Genomic DNA, 20,824 nt, shown 5'->3' on the forward strand with positions numbered 1-20,824 from the left:
GTCTCTCCCCTTAGATTATAAACTCCTGCAGAGCAGTCTTTTGCTTCTTTTTGTATTCCCAACAATTAGCACAGTGCTTAATAAATGTTTATTGATAGGTTGATTGAGATACTACACCCCAAATGCTCCTCTTTCCATAGCCTCTGTCCTAGTCCAAGCCCTGCTGCTTCACAACTGACCAGCAGCCGTAGAATAGTGGAAAAAGCAAGGTATCTGATTTATTGCCTAGATACTAGGTGTTGAACCAACAGTGTGCATTACTTAGTTTCAATTGTTCCTTGCAATAGAATTGTATAACTTCCATTGTAAGGGACTTTGGTCACCAACTTGTCACCAACTGGTATCTGCAAAATAATCCCTTTCAAGGGATTCAAGGGAGAAACGATGAACAATGTTACTCACTTCCTGACAGAAAGATCCTGGAGTCAAGATATAGAATGAAACATTTTTAAACATGGTCAATGCCTATACATATTTCTTTAAAAGGGTTTTGTTTTTCCTTTTTTTAAATGGGGGGGCATGAGAGGGAGAGAAAATACAGGTTTGTTCATTGAAAAGATTAAACCAACTAATTAAAAAAATTTCCCTCCACCATATGCGTAACAAGTAGTCATTCAGAGGTAGCCTGGTCTCCTCAAGTGAGGTGATTACCTCCTGAGGCAATCCATTCTACTTCTGACTAGCTCTAATTATTCTATAGCTTTTCATCTTCCCTAAATTGATTCTAGTTCTGCTGTCTGGAGGCAAGCAAAACAAATCCGATCCCCTTTCCACAAAACAGATCTTCAAGTGCTTAAGGTATTATGTTGCCCCTAAGTCATTTTTCCATGGGCAAAATATGGCTAATTAATTTCCAAGTAAGATGACCTCTTCTTAGTCCTTATTCTTTTTGACCTCTCTGAAGCATCTGACACTATTGAATACGCCCCTCACCAGGTACAGAAGATATGTAAGTGAAAACTAAAGCTGTCAGACAACCAGATTAACATAACCTTTGGTCCAAGTCACAATAGGCCCATGAGCTAAGGTCTTGGTTGGATCAAGAGGCAATCCCCTAACTCATTTCTGATGATAACATTCAGATCTTCTGTGGAGAGCTACTGACCCCTCAGCACTGTGCAAGTCACTGGACCTGAAGTTGTGTGCCATATAGATCTGCAGCTGAGAGCAAATATCATGCACTACTACTACTGAGATGACCCACATCACAGAAGAGCAGTACTTTCAGAGCAGCCCATCAGGCCATGTGGGGACGGCCTGCACAAGAAAGACCTGGCACATCACAGGGGTAAGTGCACATCAATAAAGACCGGTACTCTTGGCAGGAAATAATAGTCTAGACTGAAAAACCTTGAGGGAACAAAATGGATTATTGGTGAGAGAGGCCACAGAAAGCAGTGCAGAATTATCACTACTTAAAATTCTTTGGTAACTTGAGCTTTAATTATTTATAAGGGAGACGCTATCTAGTAGGGATATTTCACTGGGATCTCTGCTGGGGGTCATAGGATCATAGATTTAGAGCTTGAAGGAACCTCAGAGACTCTCTAGTCTAAACCCTTCATTTATAGGTGACAAAGCCCAGAGAAATTCAATAAATGCTAGAAGGTAACCTGAGCCGGGTCCCCTCTGACACTGTATAATGACAACCTGAGGCAATTCTTTGGGCACTAAGGAGACTGCACAGGGTTCTGAGCAGAGGGGTGACATGCATATAGATGATTTATCTGCCAGTCTTATGAAGAACAGGTTGGAAGGGGAAAAGACTAGATTAAGTGGAGGAAATTAGTGAAAATGAAGAGATTTAATTAGAAATATCAGAGCCACTTTCCCTTAGTCCAATATGACTTCACTATAAAATCAAAGACTCTGGTAGTCAGTAAACTATTTCAAAATTCTTCATGAGGCTCTATATTCAAGTTGTTTTTTTCTCTTGCTTTTTGGCTAGGCAATGGGGTTAAGTGACTTACCCAGAGTCACACATCTAGTAAGTGTCAAATGTCTGAGGCCAGATTTGAACTCAGGTCCTCCTGACTCTAAGGCTGGAGCTCTATCCACTGCACCATCTAGGTACACCTATTGAAGTTCTCTGACTTCATCTCTACCCTGTTTCAGACACTGATTGACACCAGGCATCTTCTTCCACAATACTTTGACTTGCAAATTTTTGAAACTCCTTCTGACTAAGCAACTTATCAGACTTCTACCACATGTCCTCTCCCCCTTCACTAAGAGCTCTTTACTTAGTCTCTGTTCTCATCCAATCTATCCCTCATACCACTAAGTAGATTAGTCAGCCATGGGCATTAGTGTATGATGTCATTCCTCTGCTCAGAACCGTTTGATGGTTTGCTATGTACTGAATGACAAAGTTAGAATTTCTTAGTACATCATTTTACAATCCTTTACAATCCAGTGCCAACAGAGGCATGCACGAAGCATGGACTGGTTGCATGGGCATACGCTGAGGAAGCATTCCATTGCCTATACCCTTTCTCTCATGAGCTGGGTATGACAACATCTCTATGTATGTCCATGAATGCCCTCCTCCCAACCTTTCAAGACTTATCTCATACCAAATTACCCTTTTCTATGTAATTGACCTACTTATGTTTCCTCAAACCCATCCTTTTTTAATTCCATGCTTTTCTTCACATTGATTCCTGTGCCTGGACTTATACCATCACCTTTAGCAGCTGAAATTTTACTCAGTATCAGCTCTAATGCCAACTCCAACATGAAAGATTCCCTGAAGACCTGGTCAGTAATGATCTTTTCCTTCTTGAACTCTGTATAGTATATATGCATTAATTTGTACTGTCATTCATATATGTACCATGTCTTCCACTGGGCTATATGCTCAGAGACCAAGTCTTATCAAAACTTTTTTATCTGTCCCATCAAATAGCACCAACTTCCTGAAATAGCAGATGCTTGATAACTGTTTGTTAAATGAATAAATGAATGAATTTTTGTACCTGAAGCCCAAACCAGATTCCATAGTCAGCTACTCCAAAGCAGCCCTTACTATGCTAAGACCATAAATTCCCTCTCACTTGACTACGCCAGCCATGTTGATTTTTAATCTTGGATCACCTCTACTATCTGCTTTCTTTGCTCTTGCTGTCAGGCCTATGGTGTTACTAGAAAAAAAAATCACAGAATTTAATAGCTCTAAGCCTGTACAAGTCTCCTTACTTAAATGGGCTTGTGTAACCACTTTATGGTCCTTATTACTCTTTTGTCTATTCTCTAGCATTCTCTATATAATAGCTATTTATACCTTCTTTCACTTTTCTAGGCCATTATTTTTTTAAAAATCTATTATTTTTCTATTGCATATACATATGTGTATATATAGTCAATCATTATCTAACAACTTGTACAGGTAAAATAGCAAGTACCTAGATGAATTAAAATGTACATAAGAATACAGAAGCAGATTAGGTGATTCATGGCCATAAATTTCATTTCATGTTGTCCAAACAACTGACCTCCTAATCTAGAGTTAGTAAATGTAGTCACATGGGTTGTTTCGTTGTTGTTGTTTTTTTTAAGTCTAGAGACAATTAAAAATGGATTTTCAAGTGTCTTCCAAAAATTTTATTTTTAAGCATTATGCACACATTCTTCCCTCTAGCCTCCACAGCCACCTCATAAGGCACAGGGTCCATATTGTTATCAGAGACAAGCCACAAATACTTTTTTCAAGGCTGTATGTAAGCAGCAAAAAGCTGCTAAATAAGTAAATGTCAAAGGTTCAGCCTATAGGTCACAGGTTGGTCCCACTTACTGGTAACAGCTAGTGCAACATACTTTTTTGGTGTTAACTTCATCTAGTATGATCAAAGATAATGAGTCATGCAAAATTATAGTACTTTTGAAATGTTCTTTAGCTTCACTTTAACTGAAACTACTATTGTGCTCTGAGCCAAATGATTCTTAAGCAGTGAATTTAAGGTTAGTTTCAAAGTATGAGCCCAAGTGATTAAATTATAATGAGCTATCTTTAATATACAGGTAAAATCCTACTATAATTAATTAAAATGTGCTATCCAAATCCTTTAATTGTACTGGAATTTTCTTGTATTAGATACTGATTGAACTAAATGGGCCATGAGCTAGAGCTTGGAAATCTCTTTGCAATGTCGAGATTTCTGGTCTGATGGTATTTGTCGTAACGAGACCTGTATTAGGCAAAGAATCTTATCTACCCTCTATCAGTTGGAATTATGCTAGTGTTATTTTGCTAGAGAAGTAGTTGATTTGTGCCAATCTAGACATTCTCTCATTCAACATTCACTCTAACCAATAGCATGCAAAATATATTAGGATTGACATGAATTCCCAAGCCAAAATCCCTAAATTCAAATCCAAAACTAAAAATTCAACAGAAAATTGGATAAACAGCTTGAGTTAGAGAATTTATCTTAAGCAACAATTAATCATTTGCTTTGATTTCACTGCTTAAATATATTTACTTCAGGGATCTATGATTTATTGGTATCGGTGTGGGTACTCCTATCAACTACAAATCACAACTCTCCATCTTAAAGACAATCTCTATGACTTGCTGTGGCCAACATATATGTGTGTATGTGTGTGTGCGTGTGTGTGTGTGTGTGTGTGTGTATATGTATATATTCCTTGGCTAAGTCAGTTAGTTGAGTTAGCTAAAGATTAAGTTTCATGCTACATAATAAAAGCTCTTCTACATTTAAATACTTATTTTGGTGACATGTATACATTGCACGTGAAGATTGACAAAGGGCAATCAAAAAACGTAGGGTGGGTGTGAGTAAGCTGAAACATATTACTGGTGATGGATCACGCAAGAAAAACACAGTTATGGGGGCAGCTAGGTGGCGCAGTGGATAGAGCACCGGCCCTGAAGTCAGGAGGACCTGAGTTCAAATCCGGCCTCAGACCAAACACTTGACACTTACTAGCTGTGTGACCCTGGGCAAGTCACTTAACCCCAATTGCCTAAAAACTAAAAAAAAAAATTAAAAAAAAAAAAGAAAAACACAGTTATGCTTTGGAGAGATATAAGACTAGAAAAGGAAGTGGGCTGGTTATATAACACAGTGGAGGGAAAACCAGTGGATAGACTTTTGCTCCATTAGTATCCATGCAACAATAAAGGACCTTGAGAAAGCTGCCCCCTCTGGATGATTTATGGGACAACATGGATAAGAGTAGTATGGAATAAGAAGGTGTGAATTGATAGTGATCTGTAACATTGGAGGGAATACCCATGCTCAAACCATCATACATTTAGAGCTACAAAGGTCCTCAGAAGCCATCTAGTCTAACTCTGTCTTACAGACTCAAAAACTGATGCCCATCGAGACTATGTGATTTGCCTAAGATCGCATAATAAGTAGCAGATTTGAGATTTGAACCCAGGTCCTCTGATGCCAAATCCAGTCTCCACTATGATACCCTGCAATATGGTCATGAGATTCATCACTGAAGAACGTCCATTGTAATAAAACACCCCTCTTCATATGGATGGAAGGATAAAAACAGGAACCTGATGTGTGATTTTTACTAATATAGAGAATTCTTGGGTTAAGAAACTTCCTCTACTAATACAGGTTGGCATTTCTCTGCAATTTATAGTCTTAGAGGGTTGCCTAGATCACTGAGAATTTGTGACTTGCCCAGGGTCACACATCCCACATGTATTAGAGGAGGAATTTGATCCTAGGTCTTCCTGGCACTAAGGTAAGCTTTCTACATACTACGTTGCGTTATTTCTAAACATAGATGGAAATTACTTACAATATTTACAATGTTACTGTGAGCTTAAATTTTATGTAATGCATTACTGAGAAACTGTTAAGATTGGGCTAAAGATGCTTCTTCCCTGGGGGCCAATTTTTCTTCAATATAAGAACCTCCTGATTTGGGCAGAAGAGGTGCTAGAAAGGTATGAAGCATTCATTTCCCCTAAAGGTGTCAATCCGTCCACTTATTTGGGGGCTAAGGTGGGGACAGAATTTGGTAGAAGATGCAAGTGGGAGAGTTGGCTTTGAGACTGGACAAGAAAATAAACTGGCCCAGAAGCACTGGATGAAGAACCACACCAGAAGGATAATATCCAAGACTTTAAAATATCACTGCTATTTAGAGGTAGGGGAATCAGGTTTAGATATAGCTGAGCTGCTAATTAGTGATGAAGAAACACAGCTAAAGGAACCTACGAAATAATGAAGTCCTATATATGCATACTACAGGGAATGCTAGGCTGTAAGCCCAGATGTAGATGATTCAGGAATGAAAATAGAACTTTGCAGAAACATTTGGAAGATGTCTATTCTTCTGCAAACAGGGTAGTCTCAAGAGTTTATAATTTATTCTTTTCCCTCTTAATATCTAGTAAAGTTTTTGAACCCTAAATAGTCTCAACTGAATTGAGAGAAAGAGGTATGTATGTGAGATGAGGGGGGAGAGAATAAAAATTATCTCTGATATTTAATAAATGTTGGTGGTAGTGGTTGGTGGGGTTCAGGGACAGAAGCTCTTTTTGTTCATGAGAAATATTTCTTCACATATGTCTGTACATCTATTTAGATGCACCTCTATCTTAATGTGGGCAAGTAGGTGGCACAGTGGATAGAGTGCTAGGCCTGGAGTTAGGAAGACTCATCTTCCTGAGTTCAAAGTCAGCTTCAGACACTTATTAGCTGTGTGACCCTGGGCAAGTCACTTAACCATGTTTGCCTCACCTTCCTTATCTGTAAAATGAGCTGGAGAAGGAAATGGCATACCACTCCAGTATCTTTGCCAAGAAAACTCCAAATGGGATCAGGAAGAGTCTGACACAACTGAAAAATGACTAACAACTATTTGAATGAATTCTTATTTAAATTTGTTATGTTTTACAAAACTCTTTGCTGGTCCTCTTTGGTAGCCTTCCAATTCTATTGGGCTGTTCTACAATTACACTATCTAGGAGTCCTATAGAAACACTGTACAATAACCTGAGAAATACATGACCAGCCTGGATGTCCTAAAGACCATGAGTTGAAAAGATGGTAAAGAAAAAAGAATAGAGGCTTAGACTTAGGAGACCTGAGTCTGATTCCTTGCTTTGTCACTTACTGGGGGGGGGGGGTATCTTGAGTCACATCATTTAACCTTTTTGATTCTGAGAAATAAAAAATTCCAGATTCTACTGCTGTAAACCAGATGCACAAATAATTTTGAATGTGAAAATTAGCTCTTCAAATTCAAAGTTTCTCAATAAGACTCTTTAAGTTTGCAAGACTTTCCTCAAGGAATGAAATGATGATATTCATTTAAGCTGATCTAGCACGGAAATTCAAAACTAGGAGATGCAAAGGCAGTGTCCGAAATAGCAGCTGACATAATAATAATAATAATAACATGAATATGTGGTCTACTATGCACCAGGCACTGTGCTAAGTGCTTTATGAATATCTTAATTGATCCTCATGACCCTAAGAGATAGATACTATTATTATCCCCATTTTATAGATGATAAAACTGAGGCAGAGTTTAAGTGACTTGCCTAAGGTCATATAGCTAGCAAGTGTCCAAGGCTGGATTTGAACTGAGGCCTTCCCTGGGGTCAGGAAGACTCATCTTCCTGAGTTTCAGTCTGGCCTGAGACACTTACTAGCTGTGTGACCTTGGGCAAGGCACTTAACCCTGTCTGCTTCAGTTTCCTCATTGGTAAAATTAGCGAAGAAAATGGAAAACTACTCCAGTGTCTTTGCCACAATAACCCCAAATGGTGTCATGAAGAGTGCAACAAAACTGAAATGACTGAATCACAGCAACGACAGTAACTTCCAGCTCCAAGCTGTGAGCTCTAGCCACACCATTTAGATGCTCAAGACAACTTGAAGGTGATGTGCCAGGTTTTCATTTATTCACTCCCTTGGGAGAAAGAAGAGGAAGAAGAGGAAGAATAAAAGAAGGAGATGGGAAAGATTGGTGTTGGTTCAGGTCTTCAATTTCAAGATAACAACTACAATAACAATAAAAAGCATTTATATAGCATTTTAAAATTTATGAAGAACTTTATATTTTTTGCCTTCTCTAAGCCTCCCAATACACTTGTGTGGTATGAGTACCAATATACAGATGAGGAAACTAAGGCTCAGAAGTCACTTGACCTGCCCAGGGTCAAAAAGTTAGTAAATATCAAAGATGGGATTTAATCCCAGGTGTTCTTGACCACAAAGTCAGAATTCTACCATGCTACCTCCAGTAGAATGTGCTATCAACTAGATTTCATCTACCTGCATCTGAGGTTCAGGGACTATCAGCCATACACAGAGGGGAGCTCTCTGCAGTTTTATGTGGTGTGTCATGCAAGGAATGGTGCAGAAAGCTCGTGGCCATATCTAGGCTGTCAGTTACAGGACAGTGATTCTGCCCCTAAATTGAGCAACAGCCTAGTTTTGAAATAGCATCTGATAGCTTGGGGGGAAAGCTGCCCTTCTTTCCTTGGGGGGATGAGCATTTCCTGGGGCATACGGTGAGAAGAGGATAAATAGCCACAAAAGCATCAGATGCTTTATGCCAGATTTTTCTAAAGCACACATGAATCATCAAAACAACTCTGAGATTTCACCCCATACTGAGCAAATTGGCAAAAAAAAGACAGAAGATGGGAATAGTTGATCCTGGAGGGTTTGCATTGTTAGTGCAGCTATGAATTGGTCCAACCATTCTGGAAAGCAATTTTGTATTATGCAAAGAAAAAAAGTTACTAAAATACCCATATTCTATGATCTAAAGGTCTTACTGTTAGTCATACACCATAAGGAGGTCAAAAGTGAAAAGAAAGGTCCAATATACATCAAATTATTTATAACAGCACTCTTTGTGATAAAAAAGAACACTGAACAAAGTAGATGCCTATTGATTGGGCAAATGGCTAAACAAACTGTGGTATGTGACTATGATAAAACTTTACCATGCCCTAAGAAATGATTAATATGAAGAATTCTGAGCATCATGGGCACATTTATATAAACTGGTCCTAAGTGAAGTAAACAGAAACAGGAAAACAATATGTACGATTGTAACAATGTAAATTGAAAAAACAACACCAAAAATCAAAACTGAATGCTGCGTAATTGTAATGACCAAACTTGATTTCAGTGAAAAGATTGACAACATGCCTCTTTCCCTTCTATGCAGAAAGGGAGGGGGTGCTATGGAGATGGAACACTGCATGTACTTTAGAGCTGACTAATACATTAATTAAATTTATTGGCCTGATGTTTTTTCTCTTTCTTTTTTTATACTTCAATATAACGGAAAACTGTCTGGAAGAGGGAGGGAATGGGATATGTTGGGAAATGAAGGTGATATAAAAAAATTTTTCAAAGAACATTTTAAAATAGCCTTTAAAAGTAAACTTCTGAAAAAAAGATCTGCAATGTACATTTTGTGTATCTTAGCTTTATAGGTCCTTATTGTCTCTTCTTTGTGTAGGGAAGTCAATTCCTATCTAGAATCATAAAATATTAGATATGTAAAGGACCTTAGAGTTAGTCCAGGCCCAGAGAGATGAAGTCATTCACATAAGGTCATATTGTGACTAGAAACCAGGTTCAATACCCTTTCTATTGAGTCACATGGCCTTATTCTACATGACACCAATTTCTCTTAAGATTATAAGGTCCTGAGGAGTTGGGGTGGGGGTGTGTCCATTTTTATAGTCTTCAAAAATTGATTATCCATGCAGTTATTTAGACATAGGCAAAATTACTTTAACTGCTGGATGAGTCCTTTTTTTTATTTCCTTTTTTTGGCCAAATCTATTTCTAGAAATACTGTTTTTTCATCATGTAAATATGACTACTTAATAATAATCAAGCTTGGCCCCAAACAAGATATGAGAAGGCACTCCTCTTATTAGCAGAGTGAGGAACTATAGGGGTTGATTGCTACATTTAATATCAGACTTTTTCAATATATTGATTACTTTTGCTGATTTGGCCCTCTTTTTAATTGTCAAAATTAAGATGATATTAAAAACAATAAAATTTATTTTTAAAAGCAGTACTTTTGTTGCAGGTGAATTTCAATACTTCTTTTTAAAATGTCCTTAGGTAATACCAATGTCTTTTGATAATACAAAATCTCATTAGGTTTGGGTGTTTTTTCAGGATGTTTTTTGTTTCAACTTTTTCATTCCAAATAGTTTCATTATAGGTAGTAAAATAACTAGGAAAAAAAAAAGACTTGTCCTGCCATGAAGCATTAAAGCAACACTATAGTACTTAGGATAATGCTTTGTTCAAAGGAATTTACAATCATTAATTATTTAACCCACTTCACCTCCAGTTGAGGTAGATTCATATTATCATCCTCAGTTTAAATACTGAGATAAACAATGTACAAGGTTAAGTGATTTATCCAAGGTTAAGCAGCATGCCATAGGGAAAGTGGTCTGCTTAGCACCCAGCTCCCAATTCAGCTTCTGGTAATGCCAAGGTAGAACACAAACAGAAGATCTAGAATGGTTCTTTCAAAAGCTTCAGATGCTGTCCAAAATTCACCTCCAAAACTCAAAGTCCTTCCTTAAACTCTTTTACAGGTAGACAGATAATACAACTGACAGCAAAGGAGACGCCAACTCAAGTAAATTCAAAGCAATGCCCAGGACCAAAACAATCCAAATATTGACCACCTGCTTGAGATTGGAAGGGAAAGTCCTTCACATTCTCTTCATGCTTCTCAAAGAAACAAACAAAACAAACCTAAATGAGCAATTCACCTACGAAATGCTAAGAGGAAAGTTATCCAACTTTCATCCAACTATGATGGCTGGCTTTGGAAACGAACGACTGATTAATGAAACACTTTTGTTGCCTTTGAATTGCAAAACTTTGAACAGGAGGAAAGCCCTTCTTAACAGACATAGAGAAGCTTCCTCTTCCTGACAGAGAAAAACCCTAGGGCTTCCTCTTCCTAGACAGAGAAACTCCAAACTGATAAGCTTTCTGGGTGCAATGAAGGGATTAACTACAAGCAAGTGATCCGGGCCGCACTGCCTTAAAGTTGTTTTCATCAGCTGGACAGTTAGAGCTGAGATAAATTGTGCTTGCTTCAACAATGTCAAACAATTGATGGCGACAACCCAAAGCAATACAAGCTCTCCTGGAGCCGGCCCAAAGAGTGTTTCCTGGTCCCCCATTCTCCACTCTGCCCAGGATGGCCCGCTGGCAGTCTGGAGACTAAGGATGGAGGGACACGCCATGCTTGGGCGAGATTAACTGCAGGAGCCCAGCTGAGGACAGCACGGAGGTAGAGGGGCTTCGCGGGCAGTGGCCCCAGGCGCTTGGCCACCTGAATCCAAGTGTGCTGCTGTTACCCCTGCTGCCCCGAGGTCCGGGGCAAGCTCAGCCCTCCCAGGAAGTGTCTCCTTATTGCTGCTGCTTGACCTGGGCATGGGCATGTGTAGGTGCATAGGCATGGGCACGGCACGTTCTCCGCTACATTCCATACACACGAGAGCCAGAGAAGACAGACACACCTGCCCCTTTACCTCTCTTCTAGCCCCTATTCCCCGGTCCCCAGTGTCCTAGCCTCCCTCCACACCACCCTCCCCACTCGCCTCGGGGACTTGACTTACCTGAGCCCGTAAGGTGGAGCAGAAGCGGGCGGCCCCTGCTGGAGAACGAGGAGAGGTCGCTCTGCGAGCGGCCTCGGGGGCTAGGGTCGCCGGGCAGCCAGCGGGTACCCGAGGGAGGCTGAGGAAGAGGCGCCGGCGTGGCCGCTTCGCCGGCCTCTGGAGCTGCGGCCACCGCCCGCCTTTCCTCATGCTCCGCCGCCTCCCTGGCCGTCTCCTCGCCCTTGCTAGGAGGGTGCGGGTGCTCCGGGGTCGCTCGTTTTCCCTCCTCTGCCATCCCCGCCTGGGCGTAGGCGGCTGGGGCTCCTGGAGAACCCGAGCAGCCGTCTGGGCTCACGGCTCGGAGGGCAGGGTGGGGCAGCGGGCACAGCGAGGGGGCTGCGCTCTCGGGCGCTAGCGGCTGGAGAGAAGCGAGGAGAGCCTGGCTCCTTGGGTTCCAGTACCAGAGATGGTCCTCAGGGGAAGGGGAGAGAAAGGGCAAGGAAGGTGGACACGGAGAGGGGAGATGCCAATGAAGAGGGCAGGTGGAGGAGAAGGAGGAAGAAGATGAAAAAAAGAGAGAAAAAGTTTACACAGGAAGGAGCCGCCTACAGCTGGCCCTTGTTAGCACCAGCATTTGGGGTATGGACAGTGGTGCCACCAGAGATGCTTGCCACAATTGACTTGGCCAACTCTTCTCTCTCTCTCTCTCTCTCCTCTCTCTCTCTCTCTCTCTCTCTCTCTCTCTCTCTCTCTCTCTCTCTCTGTCCCCTCCCTCTCCCTTCCCCTCCTCTTTTTTCTCTCTCCCTCTATTCTTTTTCTCTCTCCCCCTCCCCCTCCCCCTTTCTGTGTCTTGTCTCTCCTCTCTTCCGACCTCCTCCCTTCTCTCCTCTCTCTCTTCCTCTCTCCCTCCTCCCCCCGTCTCTCCCTCCCTCTCCTTTCATTCTCTCTCTCATCCCCTCCTCTCTGTCTCTTCTCTCTCTGTCTGTATGTCTATCTGTCTCTTTCTCTCCCTCCCTCTCCTCATTTCTCTGTTTCTGTCTCTCTCCTCTCTCATTCTCTTTCTCCCCTCCCTTCCTCTCTCTCTCTCTCCTCTCCCTTCCCCATCTCTCCCTCTACTTTCTCTCTCTCTTCCTCCTTCCCTCCCCCTGTCTTTGCCTGTCTCTGTCTTTCTTCCCTCTCTTCCCCCCATCTGTCTCTGTCTCTGTCTCTGTCTTTCTGTCTGTCTGTCTCTCTCCCTCTCCCTCCCTCTCTCTCTCTCTCTCTCCCTCTCTCTCTCTCACACACACACACACACACACACATACACACACACACACACACACTCCTCCAAATTATTGGATGTTAGGAGTTGACTTTCTTCTGCAGTGAGCATGGGCCACTTTGTTACCCCCTAGAAGACAATGTTTAGAAGCTAAGAGTTCTTGTTTTATGATAGGACAGGCTTCTTCAGAACCAGACAATTCCAGCTCAGAATCATAAAATGTTAGAAGTGGAAGGGACCTTAGAATGCATCCAATCCACTTTCCTTCTTTTATAAGATGAGGCCCAGAGGGACTAACCTGGCCAAGGTCAACCACATGCTTAGTGCCCATGGAGGGTCTCAAACCCATCTCCTGAGTCCTGATCCAGTGCTGTTTTCCATGACACCACAGACGCTTCTGGTTAAAATTCCAGCGTATTAGAGTAGTACCAATATATCTGGGTAAAATGATGATGAATATTGAAAGGTCTTTCTAAAGTGTTTTTTTTTGGGGAGCAGGGGAGGTGAACAAGGATTGGGGGAGATATGTTGGCCTCCATTCTCTTCAATGAGAGGTTATACTTATCTCTAAGGTCATTTTCATCTTTAAAGGTATACCAATTTGGTGTCTGAAATTTTAGTGGAAAGTTAGAACTATCAGCTAAAGATTGATAAAGATGATAGTTACATGTCAATAATTCAAGAATCTGTGCTTTCTTATATAGATGATTTGACCCTACACAAAGATCACAACTCCTCTACAATGTGGTAGATGGCCTTTAGACATACTATGGCAAAAAAAAAAAAAATCATCACCTCTATGGCCACTAACCTCTCCCACTAGCTTAACTAAGCTGACTGCAGATGACAGATGTCACTGAGCTTATATATAAATGTGTGCCACAGCTCAGCATTTACTGGTACAATTTTTGGGAATTCAGGGTCATGTGACAATAAGGTATCAGTCTACGATTTTGGTGGACAATCACTAATTAATAGTGTACCTTACAGGGGCTATTTTGGGGATCGTTTCTCATAATTAGTCTGCAAGATACACTTGTTTTATCCTATTTCACAGTTAAAAAGTAAATCCTAGAAATGGATTTTTTGTAACAAAAGTTACTGACTTGTATACCAGCATTAAGCAAACTCTGAGCTGATCATTCTACAGATTGTTTAGATCTGCTTTGAACATTTATATATTCTCAACTTTGTTAAACTGCATGTTGACCACTCTGATTGAAATCCATGACTTTTGTTAACCTTGTAACTTTCTTGATTTCCTACGGAATTTGTTCATACAATAAAACTAGCATCTTCTCCAACCTGAGAATTCACCCTACCCATTTTCTTTTGAGGGTGGTCTATAGAATAATTTCTGTCCAGGATACTAATAACTATTCGTAGAGCTGTGAATTGGTCCAATCATTCTGTAAAAGTTTTGAATTAAGCGGAGAAGGTGACTAAAATGTTCATACCTTTTCATGCAGAGATTCTACTGCTAGGCTTATACCTCAAGGAGTTAAAGGGGGGAAAAGGGTATATATAAAATGTAAAATATTTTGGCAGCACTTTTTGTAGTAGCAAAGAACTATAGATATGGATCAATTAAGAAATGATAAAGCACATGAACCTAATGGAATATTAAGAAATGTTGAATGTGAAAAAACATAATGGAAGATATATGAATGGATGCATAGTGAATTAAACAGAACCAAGAAAATAGTATATACAATGACTACAACAATGTAAATGGAAAAACGAAAACAAATGAAGTGGAATGGTGTGAAATTATAAAAGAAAAGATGAGAAAACATACATCCCTCCTTTGCAGAGTAGGAGATCACGGAAATGGAACATTGCATATACTGTCACTCAGATGATGCATTAGTTAGTTTTGCTGAATTGCTTTTTGCTTTTTTCTTTGTTACAAGTGATGATTTGCTAGATACGGGAAGGAAGTAGCTGTTAAAGCTTAAAACTGCACTAAAACTTTGGGGACATCTGGCATATGGAAATAAAAGTGATATAAATACAAAAAGTATCAATAAAAATTTAAGAATAATTTGTGTCTTCAGACATAGCTGAAGTACCATTGTTTGGGAAAAAAAAGCTTTTCAGCTAACCTTGAACATCTACATCAGACTATAATAAATATATTCTTAATAGTGACCAGAAAATGATGCTACACTCACTGTCTTGCTTACTATTTTTCTTCACTATCACAATCTGACCTTTATCTTCACCATGAATCTCTTCTTCTCCCACCTCCCCCATCCACTTATGCCATTCTCCCTACCTAGAAAGCTCTTCTCTATATGACCATGCTTCTCTTCTTAAAATTTATTGTTTAAGACTCCCATGTGAAGCTTTCACTGACTGTGTTACCTAATTGCTTTATTAGCCCTGGTGTGTGTCAGTCAGTCAGTACACATTCATTAAGTACCTACTGTGTGCTAGGCACTGTGCTAAGGATAAAAAGAAAGTTAAAAGACTGTTTTTGACCTCAAGGAGCTCACAGTCTAACATGGGAGAGAACATGCAAACAACTATAAACAAAAAAGCTATATATAGGATAAATTGAAAATAATCAACAGAGGAAGGGCAATAAGATTAAGGAGGACTGGAAAAGGCTTCTTGCAAAAGCAAAGACTTTAGCTGAAACTTGAAGAAAGCCAGGAAAGCAAGGAGTCAGAGATAAAGAAGGAAAGAGAGCTCCAGGCAAGGGGGGCAGCCAATAAAAATGCCTGGAATTGGGTGGTAGAGTGTCTTGTTTATGGAACAGTAAGAAGACCAATGTCACTAGATCTCAGAGTATATGGTGGAGTGCAAAGTGTGAGAAGACTGGGAAGGCAGGAGAGAGAAAGTTATGAAGGGCTTTGAACACCAAACAAAAGATGTTGTGTTTGATTCTAGAGGTGATAAGGAACCACTCAAATTGACTAAGTAGGAGAGGGTGAAATAGTCAGAACTGCGTTTTAGAATGATCACTTTGACAGCTAAATGGTGAATGGACTAGAATGAGAAAAGACTTGGGGCAAGCAGGCCAACTAGCAGATTACTGTGATATTCTAGATGTGAGGGTGACGAGGGTCTGCACCAGGGTGGTAGAAAAGATGTTATGAAGATAAAATGAACAGCTCTTGACAACAGATTTGGAGATGGGGTGAGAGATAGTGAGGAGTCAAGTGTATATCTATATTTGTGTATACTTGAAATGGAGGCAGCTAAGTGGCCCAGCGAATGTACTGGGTCTGTAGTCAAGAAGATCTGAGTTCAAATCTGGCCTCAGACACATACTAGCCTGCATGACCCTGGGCAAGTCACTTTACCTCTATTTGCCTTAATCCTCTGGAGAAGGAAATAGCAAACCACTTTGCCAAGAAAACCTCATAATGGGGTCATGAAAAGTCAAATACAACTGAACAACAACAGAAACATAGTTGAAATGGTTAAACTTTAACACAGAATCATGGAATATTAGCACTAAAGAGACCTTAAAAGATCAATTTTTCCAACCCCTTTATTTTACAAATGAAACACAGGATGATACAGTGGAAAGAGTGCTGACTTTGGAGTTACAAGACCAGGGTTCAGATCTTGCCTTTGTCATTTGTTACCTGTGTGACCTAGGGCAAAGGAACCAAACATCTTTGGGTCTCATTTTCTTCATCTATAAAATGAGGATGTTAGACTAGATGGTCAAACCTTCCACATCCACCTCTACGAACCTGTATGTTCATTTTTGCTTCTTTCATTCCTTAAATTATAAGATCGTTCAAGGTAGGACCATGAATTTTACCTCCTTATCAACTTCTCATAGTATCTAGTATAGAGACTGCTATGATATTCACAGTTGGGTATTTAATAAATGTCAATTGATTAGCAAACTGATAGTAAAGAAATAGTAATTTAATTCAATTTCCTGTAAGTAAATACAGATTTAAGTACCATAAGTTTGTTCTCACCCAAATATTTTTGTAGAAACCAGTACATCTCAGTAACTGAAAATAAAAGCTATCATATTACTACACTCTTTCCCCAGATCAAAGACGCATGTAGTCACTGATTTTAGTTACATGCTGAAGGTTTAAGATGAGATTCAGAAGAATCCAAAGAAAGTACTTTCATAGGGTTTCATTGCTCTTTCAGATACATGGCTAACTCAGCATTCTTTTCTTGCCATTTTGTAAAAAGCATCAAAGAAAATCTGCAAACTGCTCTGGGTCACGTTTTGGTATCTTAAACTTTCTCATTTTAGGCATGGAAAGGAGATTTCCATTTGAGACTTAAAAGGGAAAAAAAGGCAAGGAAGCCCACTAGTATATTTTATTTCAAAGGAGTCTGACATTTAAAGGAGACACCCACAGTAATAGACACATGCAAACATAAATAAACTTTAACACATAATTGATTCCTGAATAATATCATTTTCTTAGGAAATACTAAGCTTCTGCTCTATGTTGCAAATTTTGTTTGCATAATGCACATAGGTTTTTAAAAAACCTCCAAAAGAGAAAAAAAAAGGAATCAAAATGGCATCAGAAATGAAAGGACAGGATTCAAATGAGGTGATACAGAGGCCAATATAGAATCATAGAACTAAGGAATGGTAGATTGGAAGGAATCTTGAAGGTCCAACCTCTAGTCTAGTCCAGTCTCTTGAGTTTTGTTTTGGTTTTGGTTTTTTAGATGAGGAAATGAAAAAGATAAAACTATTTGCCTAATGTATCATAGTAAGTGGTAGTAGAGTCAATACTAGAACTCAAGTCCCCTGAGCAATGAAGCTGAGCAAGAACTTGATAAAACTTTTCAATAACAGATAAAATGAAAGTAAGTGAAAATGTTTTAGTAAACGTAGAGTATTGGAAATCTCTCTCTCTCTCTCTCTCTCACCCCACCCCAACACACCCCTTCCAATTCTCACCCATCCAGGGCTCCTAAATAAGCAAAAACAAAAACCAACCCCCCCCCAAATCCTTCATTGTATTCTTTTTCCATAAGCACTGAGTTAGACCTTTAGGTTGGATAATAGTTAAAGAGAAGGTCTCTGGTTGTAAGGAGTTTGTAAGATGGAGAGAAAATACTAACCACAGAAGAAACAAAGCAGTGTAGCATGTAATTTAGTTCCTTTACTTACTGGGTGTTTGATAACTTTTTAAAATTTGAGCTGAATTGAATAATATGAGTATATATAATTAAATGCTAAATTTTGGAGTGTAAATCTTAAATGATATAGTAACTGGGAAAAGGGAAAGGTTGATATTTGGGGGAGTAATCAAGAAGGGAGAAGAGTTGACATTTGAGCAAATCCTTAAAAGATGGAATAGAGTTTGTTTAGTTGGAGGAAACTAGGGAAGACATTTCTGAAGAGGAAAGGCAGGGAGAGAACATGGCTTGAACAAAGGTATATGTGAAGAAATGATCCTGGGAGAGAGAGACAGAGAGAGAAGAGGATGAAAGAAGAGGAGGAGGAAAAGAAAGACAAAAAGGAGGAGAAGGAGGGGAAGGAGGAGGAAGATGCAAGCTTCTGGATATGCACATACACAGTTATGGAGGTCACAGTTATACATATGTAGATATACTGATATGATGAAAGTGATGGTTTTAGAATTCCATCCATGTCAGACCTCTTCCCACCTCTGGGTCTTTGTTTTTGCACAAACTGTTCCCCCTGCTTGAAATACTTATCTCTTCACCTACACCTCCTTAAATCACTGTCAATCCATCAATAAACATGTGTTAATAACATACTATGTACCAGGCTCTGTGTCAAGTGTCAGGGATATAAAAAGAGGCAAAAGACAGTCTCTGTCCTTAAGGAACTTACAATATAATAGGGGAAATAATAAGCAAACTAATATGCACAAACAAGCTATATACAGAATAAACAGGAAATGATTACCAGAGGGAAGGCATTGGAATTAAGAGGGGAGGGCTTCTTGTAGAAGGGGAGATTTTAGATGGGACTTAAAGGAATCCAGGGAGGTCAATAGCCAGAGTGGAGGAGAAGGAGCATTCCATGGAGGACAGCCAGAGAAAATGCATGGATCCAAGAGATGGATTGTCTTGTTTGTGGAACAGCCAGGAAGCCAGCTTCCTTCCAGGCTCAGCTTGTGGCAGTTCATAGACGAGGCTTTAGCAGACTCTTTCCATGCCCCCAAATTATTAGAGCCATTTCCCCTGAAATGATTTTGTATTTCTGTTGTATTGCTATGTCTGTGTACATTTTATTACTTGCCCCCACCTTCATCCACCACCTCATAGTACATAAGCTCCTTGAGGACAGGGACTTGTTCTTTTTTTATGTTTTATTCTCAGGAATAAAGCAGTGCCTTGCAAATAATATGGGGCATAATAAATGCTTATTAAATGAATGAAAATAAATATGACAAGAGTTTTTGGGTGGATTGGAAGAGAAAGGTCTGGAGGCAGAGAGAAATCTAGGTATAGCCTGGAAAAGGCAGGCTGGCTATTCAGGTTCTATCCAAGACAAAGTGAAACTTGCAAATTATCATGTATAAAATATAACAGTATCAGTGATTCACGAATTTCTAGTGCTTAGCAGTTTATCTATAGCTAAAGTTGAACAGAAAGAGCTCTAAACTACTTTGATTAGGGAAATATGGACATTTGGCCTAAAGAAAACTCTGTACCAAAGCCTCCAAAGCCATTACTCTACCATTACATCTGTGAGTCTCAACCTCAGGCTAGGGAGAAGGAAGACGAGGCTCCATGGTTTTGTATCCTAAGCATATACCATGACCTTGGTATAGCTTGAGAGACATCATGGTATTGGACAAAGAGGGTTAGATTACAGTCATTTGAATTCTGCTTGAAACACTATGACTATGGGCAAGTCACTTAATCCCTCTGTGCATTAGTCCTCATTTATAAATCAACAGGCATTTATTAATTATGTGCCACACACTATGCTAAATGTTGGGGCATGCAAAGAAATGCAATGATACCTGCAAGGACCTGCTTTATCGGAAAGCTCAAATGAGATAATGTATGTAAAATGCACTGCAAACCGTAAAGTGCTACACAAATTTCAGCTATTATGGATACAACATCAGTAGATGTAAAATAGAAAATGTTGTGCCGTGTATCTCTCCTAGTTTTACCTTGTACTTCCATTCAGTTCCATGTATTATTGATGTTATTGAGGGAAACTATACAACTTATCATCAGTTTTTATTTGCCTATAAAAACCTGTCTACAACACTAGTTTGATGAAGTTCTGGCTTTCCTCCTCCTCTTCCTCCCTCCTCCTCCTCTTCCTCTTCTTCCTCCTCCTTTCCTTCTTCATTGCAATGTATATATCTATATCTTTCTCTCCATTCTCTCACTACTTTGGCTCAAATTCAGTCATCTCTCACCTGCACTAATGAAATTTCCTCCTTGCAAGGGGGAGGGGAGGGAGGAAATTTGGAACTCAAAAATTATTTAAAAAAACACCAAACAAGTGTTAAAAATAATTTTTACATGTAATTGAGAAAAAAAGGAAAATAAAAAAAAAATTATTTTAAAAAATTTCCTCCTTTCTAGACTCTGTTAGACATATCTCTCTAATGATATGTTTATTTCTTTAGTCTTACTTTGACTACACTACCTGTTCCCTATAAACATTTTCACCCTCTTTAGAGATTTGCAGTAGTTTTTCATTACACTATGGATTAGGTCCAATATTCTCATCCTTACCATAGAAAACCTTCACTGAAACACCTCAAACTACCTCAGTCTCCTCTCTTTTTTATTCTCAGTCAGATTTACTCAGTGATTATTCCTCTTTCTTTCTTTTGCTGCGCAATGGGACTAAGTGACTTGCCCAGGGTCACACAGCTAGTAAATGTTATGTGTCTGAGGCCAAATTTGAACCCAGGTCCTCCTAACTCCAGGGCCGGTGCTCTATCCACTGTGCCAACTAGTTGCCCTGATTATTCCACTTTCAAGCCTGCTTCTTCATGCCCACACCA

General features: G+C 39.7%; 1 protein-coding gene across 3 annotated transcripts in view; it reads right to left on the reverse strand.

Moving 5' to 3' along the window:
• Positions 1–12,278, reverse strand: part of PHACTR2 (phosphatase and actin regulator 2) — a 353,184-nt gene extending 340,906 nt beyond the window's left edge. Inside the window, exon 1 of one of the 3 annotated variants that reach the window (XM_078155095.1) lies at positions 11,627–12,278. In XM_078155095.1, the coding sequence (XP_078011221.1) occupies positions 11,627–11,900 (274 nt within the window). In that variant the 5' untranslated portion in view covers positions 11,901–12,278. The remainder of the gene's footprint in view (positions 1–11,626) is intronic. The other 2 variants (XM_078155097.1, XM_078155096.1) reach the window with 2 other exon arrangements.
• Between the last annotated feature and the right edge of the window lie 8,546 nt (positions 12,279–20,824).

This window comes from Phascolarctos cinereus, unplaced genomic scaffold (genome assembly GCF_003287225.1).
Source record: "Phascolarctos cinereus isolate Bilbo 61053 unplaced genomic scaffold, phaCin_HiC Scaffold_5;HRSCAF=322, whole genome shotgun sequence".
NCBI classification, from domain to species: domain Eukaryota; kingdom Metazoa; phylum Chordata; class Mammalia; order Diprotodontia; family Phascolarctidae; genus Phascolarctos; species Phascolarctos cinereus.